Genomic DNA, 14417 nt, shown 5'->3' on the forward strand with positions numbered 1-14417 from the left:
TATAAATAAAATGCAAGTTATGATACAATTAAAATGTATAAATATACCTTTGATGCAAAGCTGAATTTTCAGCATCATTACTCCAATCTTCAGTGTCACATGATCCTTCAGAAATCATTCTAATATGCTGATTTGATGCATAAGAAACATTTGTTATCATTATCCGTGTTGAAAACAATTGTGCTGCTTAATATTCATAAATATTTTATTTTTTATTTTTTGATGAATGGTATTGCTTGAAGTACCGTAAAGTAAATAACATTATATATGAATTATTCAGTACCATGGTAATACCACAGTATTTCCTGTAAGCAACAAATTCTGTACTTTAAAAGTGAAATGATAGTAACCCATTGAAAGCATCCAGGAAGGCAATCAAATGCCTCCATATTTGTATTATAAACTCAATAAAGACACACGTCCATTATTAATACATATACTTTTATTTTATATCTCTAATAACTCATATATGTCTTTGTCCTATACATATTTTCTCGTAACAGTCTTGGAGACATACATACATCATAGTACAATAGATTTTCAATATTTGATAGACAGAATATTCAATTCTGTTGAGAAAGAAGAGGAAAAGTCAGCACTGGACTGAAGCGCGCACACACACACACACACACACACACACACTCACACCCACAGATGCACAGTATAGACTCACGTCTACGGCATGCACACACACACACACACACACACACACTGATAGAACTGACCATGGCTTATTACTTCTCTACCTCAATGCACAGCTCACACACGTCAGTTCGACAGAGAAATCGGCATCCTCACATTTGCCCACTCTACAAAATCAAAGAGTCAGCACAGAACGTCAGACCGCACAAACAGCAAGACTCACAAAATACACATGCACATACTTAGATGTCCAGTCACACCATTTTTTTCTCATGAAAAAGAAAAAATCTTGAGAATCAAGGCTGAAGCATTTGAAACAAGCACATTAGTTTTTGGTTTCTGCTACTATGTGTAACTCGCATAAAGAAATATGTAAAAAATAAATGCTCAGAGCTCCCCGTTGATATTAAGGAGCATGCTAGTGGTCGATCAATGTGAGTTTTTCAATAAACGAGTCTTCAGACTTATACATTTGGTCTCCCCAGTCCTGAATATTTGGTCCCCTCCTTGTAAATGCTACATGTACATGGAAACTGGTATAGGACAGAGTTATGACAAAGGTATATGACAAAGAGTTCCAGTTGTAAATAAACTAAATCAGCAATATGTGGATGAAATCCCCCACAAATAAATACACATGCCCAATTGGTACATATGCACCAAAAGTAGGCTAAACACTTAATAACTGTTACATATACAGGATTGGTGGACAAAGACATACACATGCACACATATTCACTCAAACATACCTGTGCAAAACAAACAAACCAAAAAAAAAACAAAAAAAAACAAAACACATCTGGACAACCTAAATAAAAATGATTTGGGCTCTTGCTTCTCTCATAAAAATATTTCTCTCTATCTGTGTTACATTACCACATTTACCCTTTCCACATCTGAAATGTAAAATAAAACAATTATTTAACAAATATAAAAAAAAAATAAGACAATATATCCATAATTAGTGATGGATTCAGTCCCTAAACCAGAAACAGATTCATTGAAGTCATACTTGCTGTACAAAGTCCGGTTATAACAATAAAGAAACAAAATCATTTTTGGCCTTATATAAATGTGTGTAAAATATACCTGAAATTGGTCACAAAACCATAATATAGCAATCTTTATGTATTTAGGTACTATTTAAAGAACAAATTATTGTAGAAAAACAATATATATGAGTAAACTGAATCATTTGTGCATCCATTCTTGTTCCTATCCCAAACATCACTGAACAGATATACACCACCATTCAAAAGTTTGGGGTTGGTATGATTTTTTATTTTTTTTTAAATGAAAGAAATCTCTTATGCTCACCAAGGCTGAATTTAAAACAGAAATATTGTGTAATATTATTGCAATTTAAAATAAGTGTTTTCTACTTTAATATATTTTAAAATATATATAAAAAAGCAGAATTTTCAGCATTATTACTACAGTCTTCAGCATCACATGATCCTTCAGAAATTATTCTAATATGCTGATTGTTGCTCAAGAAAATGTTTTTATTATCAATGCTCAAAACAGCTGCTTAATATTTTTGTGGAAACCGTGATAAGACATTTTTCACAGGATTCTTTGATTTGAATAGAAACTGACTGTCACCTTTGATTAGTTTAATCCATCCTTGCTGAATAAAAGTAGTAATTTCTTTCAAAAAAAAAAAAAAAATCTTAGTGACACCAAAATTTTGAATGGAACGTACATATAATCATGAGCCACACACGCACACACACATATTATATATATATATATATATATATATATATATGCACATATGCACAATGTAATGACAAAAACACAATCTCAAGAACTTTCCACGGTGGTCATATGAGCAATGACACACGGACGGCAAGAATACAAATAAACATTGGCTGTATTCAGAGGCCTGGCCCCACCATCACACAATACAGGTAGCAGACTCCTCTGGGGTGAGGTGTGAAGGGAGGTCGGCCGGGGCCCTTACAGGAGCCACGGGTCCTTCGCGTTTGTGCTACATGTCCAGCAGAGGACGAAATGTGTCACACGGCATTGGTGATGACAATTGTGTCTCTCTGAGGGCCGCTGGACCCCGAAGCCACAGGGGTAATGCTTTTTAGCAGACGCTACGGGGGTAAGCATTGACATTTTTGGAGTGGTACAGAGTGGCACAAAGATTTTACATCATAAACAGTGAAAACATTTAAGCTACAGGTGGTTACAGCAAGTTAAGTCAGTAACATCTCAACGTTCTCGAGATTATTTATAGATTAAAGGATTTCATAATGCACTAAGTGATATGTTGCAACACTTTCGCAGTAAAGTACTGAATAGCTGTGGGCTAAAACTCCTCTGCGAGACACATAATTACTCACCCAAAACCTGACAGGATAAAAGCACTGGTAGTTACATCACAGAAGCAACAAAGGTTAACCTTGTTACATTTTCACCATCTGCCAAACACAAATCCTGTGACTAAACACACTCTCAAAGTCACTGTACGGATGCATATAGTGATGGACAGCCATGAGGCCCTTTGATGTCTATCTTCACGTCTCAAACAGAGGAAGTTTACTAATGCATCGCAGAATAATTGTGTTTGCGCTGATGTAATGTGTTTAAATGTCATAATTATGTCTGTCTCACTTATTAGACCTGACCAGTTACATTCATGTATGCGTTTTGATGTTTTCGTCTGTCTAGGCTCACCTGTTTGAAGGTTCCTTTGGTGGTGACCAGATAGTAGACCATATAGGAAGGCACACAGATGAAGGAAGATACTCCAATGCAGTAGCCGAGCACTGTGGTCCAAAAAGGGTACTTGTAGTCAAACAGCTTCACCTCAGGAGGGAATGCGAGGAAACTCCCAATAATAAACTACAGGCAAGAAACCATGAGGAAAAAAAAAAAAAACATTTTAGCAAAACCTTATTTGCATATCTGACATGCTGGGATCTGTTAACTGATGAATGCAGTATGTGTGAAGTCTGTCTGATAAGTTTAAAGGAATAGCTCAAAATAAAATGCAGTCATCATTTACTCACCTTCATGTAGGTGCAAACCTGTCTAACTCAATTTATTATTATTATTTTTTTTTTTTTCACACAATAAAAGTCTGGGTTCCAATGTTAATTTGGACCTCATTGACTTATTGTCAGGGCAAAAACATTTGAAACAAATCTTCAACAACAACAACAACAACAACAAAAATCCTTCTGTTGTGTTCTGCAGAAGAAAGTCATACATGTTTGGAATGACATGAGGGTGAGTAAATAATGACAGAATTTTCATTGTCAACAATCTCTTTTAGTGGATTTGTAAGTGAATGCACTTTCTGGGCTGGGTTTCTATAGCCCAAGCAGCATAACATATGACAAGGTCATGGGTATGAAACCTAGGGAATACATAAACTGATACAATGTATACACTGAAAGCAATGTAAGTTGCTTGGGAAGTCACCAAATGCATAAATGTTATGTAATGGACTGACCAATAGGAAGCAGGGACAGATGGCTATCCAGCAGACCCTCCAGAAAATACCAGGGGAAAAGCCAAGCATCAGCTGCACGTCGTTGCAGAAGCGTGTCGTCCCTGCACGTATTTTACAAACACACTTAGTGCACATTGCCTGAAGCGGCATATCAAATTATGAAACTATTGAAGTGCATGATAAAATCTTGGGACTTATAGACGGTAGCTGGATAAGAAAGAACAGATGGACAACAGCATAGTATAAAGTGATAGAATGACTAAAGTGTTTTATAGTTTGACATTATGACTTCTCTCCCTGAAGTAGTGACTAAAATAGACTCTCATAGGAAAGGGTGCACAGTCCAAAAGAATCAGAATGCTCAGACTTGAAGAGTTCTGAAGGAGTTGAAATACTGTAATGCAAAAATTGTGACATATCAAAAGTATTCAGTATATTTTCTGGCTCCAGCTCAAAAGCCTCTAAGGATGATCTTGTCTAGACAAATCATTAAGAAACTATGTAAGAGTTTGCGTGCTCTTGGTTGCATCAAACCGACACTGAATTAGACCAAAGGAACAATCAAAATCAATTAAAATGATGTTTTAACACATGATTTCTCTGGAATCTAATACCTACCATAGAACCAGGAAACAGCAATGACTTCAAGGAAGACTACGGTGATAACAGCAGGGCCTGTGGCATACTCCTCAAATAGTTTAACAACAAACGCACCACCCTACAAACACATTACCTCAGTATTAAAAGGAATAATGAATGTGCACACTTTGGAAAATGACATGTTATTTTGGTTTGGTTTTGGTTTAAGTTCGGTCTCTGGACAATGTTTAAAGACTTTAGTTAGAAGAACTAAAAAAAAATCCTCCAATGCAGAACAAGGTTTTTGTTAGCTGTGCCGTTAGACTCACGTAGGTGAGAGTGGAAAGAGCGCCCAAATAACAGACACACACCAGGCCGAGCACAAACCATTCTCTTCTTTTGGCCAACAGGTGGGGGAACTCGTCCAACATGGCTGTAATTACACCTTCCAGACCTGCAAACTGTAGTGCGTAACACACACAAGAGAGGCATGGGATAACAGAAAAGTAGGTCAAGGACCCATTGAACCTGTACCGGCATTAATCCAAATAACGGTCCTTATGGTAAATGTAGCACTAACTCAGTGGTTTTTGACAGGGACAAACATTATAATGAAAGAAGATTAGACTAAATATGGAGTGATGTCATTAGCAGACTGTAATAAGCCATGCTTAACATGACTTCCATAAGGACAGGAAAGGGTTAACTCGGCGCACTAAAGACCTAATGTAATGAAACACTGTTGCAATACATCATACTAAATTCAGAGACAATAAGCTGCGTAAACAGAAGGAAAAAAGCTCATTCTTTAAGAGAAAATTGTCAAGAAAGAAAGAAAGACTGACCGTGCTGTCCAGCCCCAGCATAATTATCATGAGGAAGAATATGATGGCGAAGAACGTAGCAGCCGGCATATTTGCAATAGCCTCAGCATAGATAATGAAGAGCAGACTGGGACCTTAAAACAAATGCATTCAATCAGCACAGGTACATCAAATGCAATTTCAGTGTAAACAGTCATATCGCATTGTATGACTTTCATATGCAGTGATTTATTTCATATTATGGTTTAAATAATTTGGTATAACTTATTTGAATGGAAATGGGAGCAAGCATAAAGAAATGTGGTGCTCACCAGCATCCTTAGCTACAGTCTCCACACCTTGATGGCGCATCTCTGCCATATATCCCAGCACTGTGAAGATCACAAAGCCTGACAGGAAACTTGTCAAACAGTTCACTGAGCTTGTGATCAATGCATCTCTGCAATTCAAAGAGAGATATAAAGATTTGAGCGAAAAGAAAAAAAGACATAAAGACTTAAAATAGGGAGCAACAGAGAAAAGGGGTTCTAGAAAACAAATCTAGAAAATCTGAGTGGTGAGGCTGCCGTGTGGTTTCTTATAGCACCAAATCAAAAGATCCCAACCCTCAAGTCGCTATGATATTCTGGACCCCAGATAAGTGAACATAATTTCCTACCACCTGTTTTATCATAAATAAGGTTGCTTAGAGAAGCAATAGCACTCCTCTCCTCAACAAGCATTAATAATTCAAGGTAACATATTGGCTGTAGCCTGAACAGTGCTGGAAGATTTAGGGCCAGTTCACACAGAACACATTTTTCCATTCCACAGCGCTGCTTTTCCATTGTTTTATGTAAACATGCGCTAGACAAACGTCATTAACCGTTGCGCTCACGTCTTTTGCAGCATCTCGTGCATAACACGGCGTTCTAAAAAAGCAGCGCTCAAGTTAAAATACGTTTTTATTTTACTGTGTCTTGTGTTATAACCCCAAAAAAACATGTTCTGTGTGAATGGCCCAAAGTGTAATTTTCAGAATCAGGGTTTTCTTCAAACAAAAGCAAATGATGCAAATAATAAAATTGAGAGAGAGAAAAAAAAAAAGCACACTTCAAACCTGCATAGAAACACATGTAAAAAGTTGCAGGGGGAATAAAAATGGTGCAGGGGGAATAAAATTCACATTTTAAGCTAAAGTTCGTGATGACAGAACCTAACAGAAAAGGTATGAATGTGAGCCACGTGTACTTGTAGCAGTTGTTATGAAAGGGATTGTAGCTGGCAAAGGCCAGGAGAACGCCAAAGCCTGGGCCCAGAGAGAAGAAGATCTGTGCAGCTGCATCAAGCCAAACCTGAAAAAACATGAATGGAGTCATTTGTCTGTAAAGATTTTCATTCATCCATATCATACCTGACAGATGGCAAGAAGTATGTGTTTAGGGGGAAGACGGGTACAGGAACCAACACGGATTGTGCAATATCTTATTATTCAGAAAGACTGACTTAGTTTCCACTCACTGAAGTGGTTAGAAGTTTGTCCCAATCAGGTTTCAAGTAGAAGATCACTCCTCTCCATGCTCCCGGCAGGGTGGCCCCTCTTATCAACAGGATCACCAACACCAGGTATGGAAAAGTAGCCGTCACCCACACTACCTACCAGAGAGAGTCATGAAGAAGCTGCTAATCAAAGGGTCTAACAGTGCAACTCCTGAACAACAGTTTAAATTCCTGTGGAATTTGCCATTTTCCCCTTTAGGTTTTCTGTATAACTTACCTTGCCGGATGTCTTGACCCCCTTCCAGATGCTGAAGTAGACAACAGTGAAGATGAACAACAGACAGAGGGCTAGCTGCCAGCTCACCCAGCCCAGTTGATGAAGACCAGGGGACAGATGAACCTGCAACACCTGCCGTCTGAGGACATGAGAGAAGTTGGTTGGGAGTTTAAAAAGGTGGACACAAAGGCCTGTAGAAGCTACTATTGGGAGATAAAGGTGCCACAGAATAGTAAAATAAAAGCCGGAAGGTGAATCTTATTGCGCGGGAAAGGACAGTTAGACATAAACAAGGAGCAACATTTATATGGAAAACAGGAAATTCCGGCATCACATAAAACATATGGGAGCAATCAACTAAATAAAGTCTCTAAATCTCTCCTAAAGCAGCGGATACAGAGCCAATCCCACTGCATCTTTTGAGAGGGAGCAACACATTCTCTTTCAATCACAAGAGTGTCTTGATGGTACAAGAAGCTTGGTGAAGGCAACGTTCTTAGTTTATATCCCTTTAAACCTTGCACTAACATGCACTTACATGCACTTACATATAGAACTCCTCAGCGGGAGAGATGGAGTTTTCGGTCCAGGAGACATTCAAGTCGGTGGACAGGTAGCGGGTGCAGTTGGGAGTGTTCCACCGGTTGTTGCAGGTGGTCCAGGGCAGTGTAGGGCGAAAGGAAGACAGGAGGTAGTAGAGAGCCCAGGCCATTATGGTATTGTAGTAGAAGGCAATGTAGAGTGCAATGATACAGATGGCAAAGCCTATACCTGGAAAAGAACAGGAAAAACTTGTCTAACTCAGCTTCAAGCACCTTCCACTTTGGGGCAGTGGGTGACATTTAGGAACAAGTTCCATTTACATCTAATTAAGTTTCTTAAGCAGTTGGCATTTTACTAGGTAAATGTGACAATTTCCATAATAGAGTCTTGGCTATCAACAAAGAGAGAGTGGAATCAGTAAGAAGTTTTTGAAGAACGTCAAGAGAGAGTGTACTATCAGCCCAGCACATGTCAATCTGCCGTTATCTGTCTGACTGTTAACCTGGTCCTCTGTCTCAGAAGTCTGAGCCTTGTGAAGTGAACTGTTCTTACCCTTGAAGATGGGGCAAATGTGTTTCCAGATGGAGATACACCCACTGCGGTGAAACTGGCCCAAAGCCAGTTCCATGTAGAACAGAGGCACGCCACCAAACACAGCCATCAGCAGGTACGGCAGGAGAAAGGCACCTGAAGCACACGGATTTAGACAGGAAGTGAGACTTGAACTTCACGGTTGCATTGCATTGGTCTCAACATATCCTGAAAGCACTATTATACCTACGAAAACAGCATAAAAGGTGCTAACATACACAAAAAGTTCCTGTTCAGACAAGTCTCCAGTGCTTGATTAAAGCTTTATATGTGAGCTTTGGACATGAACGCTAGATAGCTGTTGATTGAGTAGCAGCGGGCCAGATTATTAAACAATATAAGAAAGTCTCACCCATGAGAGCCACAATTAATGGTGTTGGATGCGACGAGTGTCTTTCTGCCTGCTCTATCTCTCATGCACTCCCCTTGCATGGTGAAACAGGAAATTACAAAGATTTTATTACTTCAAATTCAATGAAAGGAGACTAAAGCCTGTTTGCACCGACGAGGCGAGCTGGATCACACAAAGAGCAGAGACAACAGCAGAATTCCCCATTGTGTGTTTGTTCTTTTTAAACAAACAGTACCTAGTTGATCTTGTCTTAAAGACGGAAATCTTTCTTTTAATGTGATGCAACACAATATTTGTTTAACTCCTCAAGAGTGCATCACACTTATCTGTCTCAGTGTCACCTGCACTATTGCCTAGTATTCCTCTCTTTTGACCTTACCCCCTCCGTTTTGGTAGCAGATGTAGGGAAAGCGCCACACGTTGCCCAGGTCCACCGCATACCCGATTACCGACAGCAGGAAGTCCATCTTTTTGCTCCAGGTCTCCCTAGGTGGATCCAGGCTGGTCTGCTGGACCACCAGAGTCCTGAATGTTCCAGGGGTGCTGCCCCTGTCCGTTCCAGCGCCTGCACCTTCCCTGGGACTTTGTGGGGATGTGCTGGGATAACCGTTGGAGACCTGCCCAGGCCCGGAGCAGGATTTCTGATCCTTCTCCGCAACGCTGTCCGCAACCAGTCTGCCGTTCTCTTGCGACTCCTGTTCTTTCTCCTGCTTTCCCCCGTCCTCTTGATTCATCATCATTGGTTGTTTCATCTCCATGGTGAGGACTGCTGTTAGGGCTGAGACGGTGGTCCTCTTGCACTGGCTGATATCGTGCCCATGAGGGGATAGAGAGCCTGGAGAAGAGGGGCTGGGTGCGGAACAGACCGGGCTGGGATGGAGAAAGCAAGGAGAAGGTGACTGGTCCTTAACCTGTACGTTTTAACAAGCTCAGGTGGGAAAACAAGGAAAGACTGCTCAGGCCCAGCTGCAGGACAAAGAAAGGGGAATTTCAGATTGTGCTGAAGGGAATTTAACATGGATTTACCCCTGTCATTCTCAGAAAAAGTGTTCTTAAGAAGTGACACATCATCGTTGACAGAAAAAACATATGTTGTTTTGAATGTTTTGATTAAATGTGCCCTTAAAACATGGCTCTAAAAGCTAAGTGAACTCTGTACATGCCACAGCAACATTAAGCCTTGGGGAGCTGTCAGAACACTTATTTATTTTCATTATCCCTGACACTGCTGATACTTAAAATTACAATAAGTGACTGTACCCGATGTTACACACAGATGCATTACATCAAAAACATACAATTAAGCCAAACTTGACAATGATTTAAAAAGATCACGTATACAGATCATGTATTACATTTAACAGTGCAACATGTGAGAGTTAAGTAATACCAAACATTACACTCATGTAAAAGATAGACTAATACAACTATTTTACTTTTATTTCAGGGCAGAAATAAAGGATCAAACAAGTTTAACACTTGTTGATCAATACCAATCAACTATCACTATCCAATACAAATATATTTCAATATCAGAAATTAGCTGGAGGGTAAGTTGCTTCCAGCAACTGCATTACTTTCCGCATAGCATTCTCTAAAAGCTGTTTGTAATTACTAGCTGAAGTTGAGGGAGTGAGAAGATATTAACCAAGTACTATTCATCACAACATAATGATTATCATAATAACGTCAGGAATAATTGAAAGGGGAATACAAATTTTCCCTGCTTTCCTTTTCTTCATACTATTGCCTAATTATAAACAGCTAACGCATTTCATTTAGTTTCCTTCAGGGGATGTTTCCCGCCAAAAATGTTTATTATTTATTCAAAGTGAATAATTTGTTCCGCTAAAACACATTTTGAAAAAAGAAAAATACTATTAATGATTTTATGATAGCTGTGGAGAAGGTGGAAAGCGTTCCGCACTATTAAAATCAGACAAAAAGTGAAATGTTAAAATGCTTGCGCATATCCAGCATGGCAACTTATCAATACAATTAATTTGAATATAAAAGTTGAATTGTCAAACATACAGGAAAATTACACTCAAGCATTTTTTATGTGGAATGATTAAAAAAGTTAATTAAAAAAGAGAACATAAGGACAAGCAAAAATTAAATTCCATCATGCCATAATATCAATAATTTAATTAAAACATAATTAATAAAATGTAAAACAAAATGTCGTGTTTGAGCAGCCTCCAGTCATTCTTTTTATCCAAGTTTCACAAGAAGAAAAGATAAACAATATTGATTTATAAGTTTTACCTAAGATGGTTTTCTGGAGAAAGATTATCTGATTGGCAAACTGTCGGATTTTTATTATTTACAGCTGTATCTCTTTGCTACTTTCTATCCATTCTTCCTTTTCACACACTAAATCAACCCACAAATCGGCTCTCTTTTACACAATGCTAAGACACCTCAGTTCATTTTTTTTGTCCATAATCATAGATAATAACAAGGTCGAGATCAGTGCAGCTTTGTTATGGAAGGAGTTTGTTCGGTTACCAGGATAACAAGATTACCAGGATCTCAAGCCAGATGTGTGTAAAATAAGCCATTACTCCACTATCTTCATTATTACACATCTGATATTCACATAAATGCCAAATGAAATAAAGTTAATATGAACAGTTTTACAGCCACTAGATATTAAGATAAAACACTTCCAGCTCCATTATAGCATCATTAGACCCATTAAAATTAGCTGCCAGAGTTCTTCTTGGTTCTCAAAAACCTTCACTACAGCAGAACTAGACTTCCACATTTTAATGAACTTAAAATGTCTGTTAAAGTACAGCTTGAAGATTTCACAGCACTACATAAATTAACATAAAACTTTGGATAAAGAATCAACGGCGTACATAGAAACACCAAAATGCCCCCGTTACACATGCAAGCGCGTACAGACACACACAAGCAAAGACTTGCCACCCAAAAGCGCTTCTTTAAAACACACACAGAGCCACAAACACCATGCACAGTGCAACCCTACCGTGCTGCGGTTGAGCAGTTCTGTGGGGGTCTGTGTTAGGGTGGTGACCAAAAACATCCCTGGGAGCCCAGCGCTCAAGACACACCCCCTTCACCCCTGCTCGCTCTCTTTCTCTCGCTCACTCTGTCTTCCTCTACTTTTTCTGCTCCCAAAGAATCTTTTAAACTTGCTTTGTGGTTGTCACCCTAAGGCACTTCAGATGTAGTCACATAGAATTAAGCTCAATGATATAATTATGACCCCTACTACCAAGCATCTGTTCATGCAAAACACACAAGGCATGAATGGAGAGCTCCAGTCCTCATCAAATGGGTATCCGCATAGTATTTATACGTGTCAAAAGAAGCCTGACCTACATTCTCAAAATCCCACTAAGATATTTGACTTACCCATAGGACCGTAACTGACGTCAGGTTTAAGAGGGTCTGCCTATTAGTTTAAAAGAATCGCTTATGTCTTAATACACATGCAGGTCAAACGTTTGGATACACTCACTGACTCTATCACTTTTTAATTATTGCACTATTTCAAATTACGTAACAATAAAATGCTTAGCAAAAATGTTTTAAAACAGTACTGAATGAGTTGGTGGGCGCTTGTTGTTGCCTGTTTTTCCTTCATTATCCAGACTTGACTTGTACTGTATATTACGTGCAAACAATGATCTTGCTGGGAAGCTCACTGTAGCCTACAAATAGACTAAAAACAGGTAAAATATAGGCCCTGTTTGTCAATTAATCTTCTAAGTGCCATGGCAAATAAGTGAATTACGCACACAATTGGGAGTCTAATTGTAAACAAGATTTTAGAGATAAATATGAACACGCAACATGGTTTCCACATTGACTTTTAAGCTGTACATAATGTAACAACTACATATTAGATGTAAACAATAAGGGTTGAATCAACAGGAAAAGATAAATACATTACCCTTCTGTCCTCCTGAATGATCTGCAATCCAGAAATAACACAACTTAGTGACTGACACAAAACATATCTATCACCTTTTGAAAATTCAACGCCATGCACTACAACACAACTGACACTTCAGCTTCATCAGCAGGCTATGAACTTTTCTAATACAGCAAGGTATTTTTTTTTTTTTTTTACATTGCATTAGAATGCATTGTTTACTTGAATAAAAGCCATTACCTCAGGCAAACATACAAACTAAACACACACACAAAATAAATATTGTAAGATAATAATTAAAGATTTGCATTTTGGAATACAGAGCAAGTAAGTCAAGGAAAGCTGGATATTTTGCTATATAGTGTGTGACCTGTACAAAAACTTTCAGGGGGGTCAACTATTTTGATCATTTCTAAGTAATTTATGCGAAGAAAGAAAGAAATTCTAACCGTTTGCTGCATTAGTAAAAGTCATTTTCGAGGTGCAATCTGTCAAAATGCACTTTGAGCCCTGCAAATTAGCACCAAAAACTGTTTGTGATATGAAAATCTATAATAAAGAGTTAGAAAAAGACAGCATGTCTAATGCTTCATCAACATAAAATGAACAAACTGACCAACCGAACCTGATTAGATGATAGTACGAAGTTCACACAGGTGTTCCACTTCGTCATATTAAAAAGGAATGTTCCACTAATGTCCAACAAAGCTGTCCAAATACTTTTCTGTCTTATTTTTTTAACAGCATACCTATGTTGCTGTTGTTCTTGCTATCATTTAAAATCGTACTAGCATCTTTTTGTATGTCAATATATGTCATAATCTGAGCAGAAAACAAGACAAGTTGGCAGCTTTGCTAATCTCTTACATATTGTTGTGCTTGTTCTAGTGCCCTTATATAGACAATAAAGCCTACAGAAGAAGGGACAATGGAATCAGGACAGAAGAAGGAGTGCTGGCAACATGATTAAAGCCCAAAAATGGACCGAAAGAGACAGGACGTTTAATCTGTATAATGACCCTACAGGGAAAAGTGCAGAGAATCACCTCAGGTGAACCGCATCACAGATTTTTATTTTTTTAAATTTACCTGCATAAAACCGTTTTCAGGTGTTTTCCAGTTTCTTCCATCCATCCTTATTCATTCGCTATCAAATTTTTTATTTTATTTATTTATTTTTCTATTTTTTTTATCTGTGAGTTCTTCTATCCTATTGAAAGCAATGCTCTCTGGACATGTGTTGAGAAGAAACAGCGCCCTCTACAGAGCACTGAATTTACAGGTAGCCTACATATAACACACTCGATTTGACTCAATTCTTTTTAAGATTTACTTAGCGTATAAGATGGAGAAAGTGTAACCTACCTTACAGATGTCAAGTTGAGTTCTTCAGCTCATGCTAATTTGATGTTTTGCAGCATCCCTCAGGGCTCACAGTGGGAGGGGACATACAGGGGACAATACAAACTATTTCCCCCACATTAATGATGTAAAGAACCAATAACATTTCCATTACATCCAGTTTTTCTTGCCCATCTAAAGGTTCTGATAATATTGTGTCTCAAGCGTCCCCAAGAACTAGATGCAATAGATGCTACAAACCTGTTTTAAATCCCCAAAGACAAACACATACAAGATCCGGCACACAGACAGCTCTTCTCGAAGAACCAAACTTCTCTGACAGACATACAAATACACTTACAGTGTGGAGAACAGCGAGTCTTTCCAATCTGTCTGAGCTAGTAGGTTAA

At 38.5% G+C, this 14417-nt stretch overlaps 1 protein-coding gene across 3 annotated transcripts; it reads right to left on the minus strand.

Annotated features, from left to right (window-relative positions):
* Positions 1 to 424: 424 nt before the first annotated feature.
* slc6a4a (solute carrier family 6 member 4a) lies at positions 425 to 14231 on the minus strand. 3 transcript variants are annotated; one of them, XM_067364317.1, is made up of 15 exons: positions 14032 to 14231; positions 12685 to 12705; positions 9136 to 9722; positions 8366 to 8500; positions 7819 to 8041; positions 7271 to 7409; positions 7015 to 7149; positions 6745 to 6848; positions 5826 to 5953; positions 5536 to 5648; positions 5020 to 5151; positions 4730 to 4829; positions 4112 to 4212; positions 3331 to 3498; positions 425 to 2747 (listed from the first exon to the last, which is right to left on the minus strand). In XM_067364317.1, the coding sequence occupies exons 3-15, from the start codon at positions 9512 to 9514 to the stop codon at positions 2664 to 2666; spliced, it is 1941 nt and encodes a 646-aa protein (XP_067220418.1). In that variant the 5' UTR covers positions 9515 to 9722; positions 12685 to 12705; positions 14032 to 14231; the 3' UTR covers positions 425 to 2663. The 3 variants fall into 3 exon arrangements, with proteins under 3 accessions (XP_067220418.1, XP_067220417.1, XP_067220419.1); XM_067364316.1 differs by lacking the exons at positions 12685 to 12705; positions 14032 to 14231 and adding an exon at positions 11755 to 12619; XM_067364318.1 differs by lacking the exons at positions 12685 to 12705; positions 14032 to 14231 and adding an exon at positions 11025 to 11731.
* Between the last annotated feature and the right edge of the window lie 186 nt (positions 14232 to 14417).

Source organism: Chanodichthys erythropterus, chromosome 17, assembly GCF_024489055.1.
Source record: "Chanodichthys erythropterus isolate Z2021 chromosome 17, ASM2448905v1, whole genome shotgun sequence".
In the NCBI taxonomy this organism is placed as follows: domain Eukaryota; kingdom Metazoa; phylum Chordata; class Actinopteri; order Cypriniformes; family Xenocyprididae; genus Chanodichthys; species Chanodichthys erythropterus.

Bases quoted from the DNA above. Each gene is read 5' to 3' on its own strand.
- slc6a4a (XM_067364317.1), bottom strand. From the start codon at position 9,514: ATGGAGATGAAACAACCAATGATGATGAATCAAGAGGACGGGGGAAAG. The intron at 7,410-7,818 runs GTAAGTGCATGT...TCATGTCCTCAG, and splicing joins CCCGCTGAGGAGTTCTATAT to ACGGCAGGTGTTGCAGGTTC. The intron at 7,150-7,270 runs GTAAGTTATACA...TCTCTCTGGTAG, and splicing joins GGGTCAAGACATCCGGCAAG to GTAGTGTGGGTGACGGCTAC.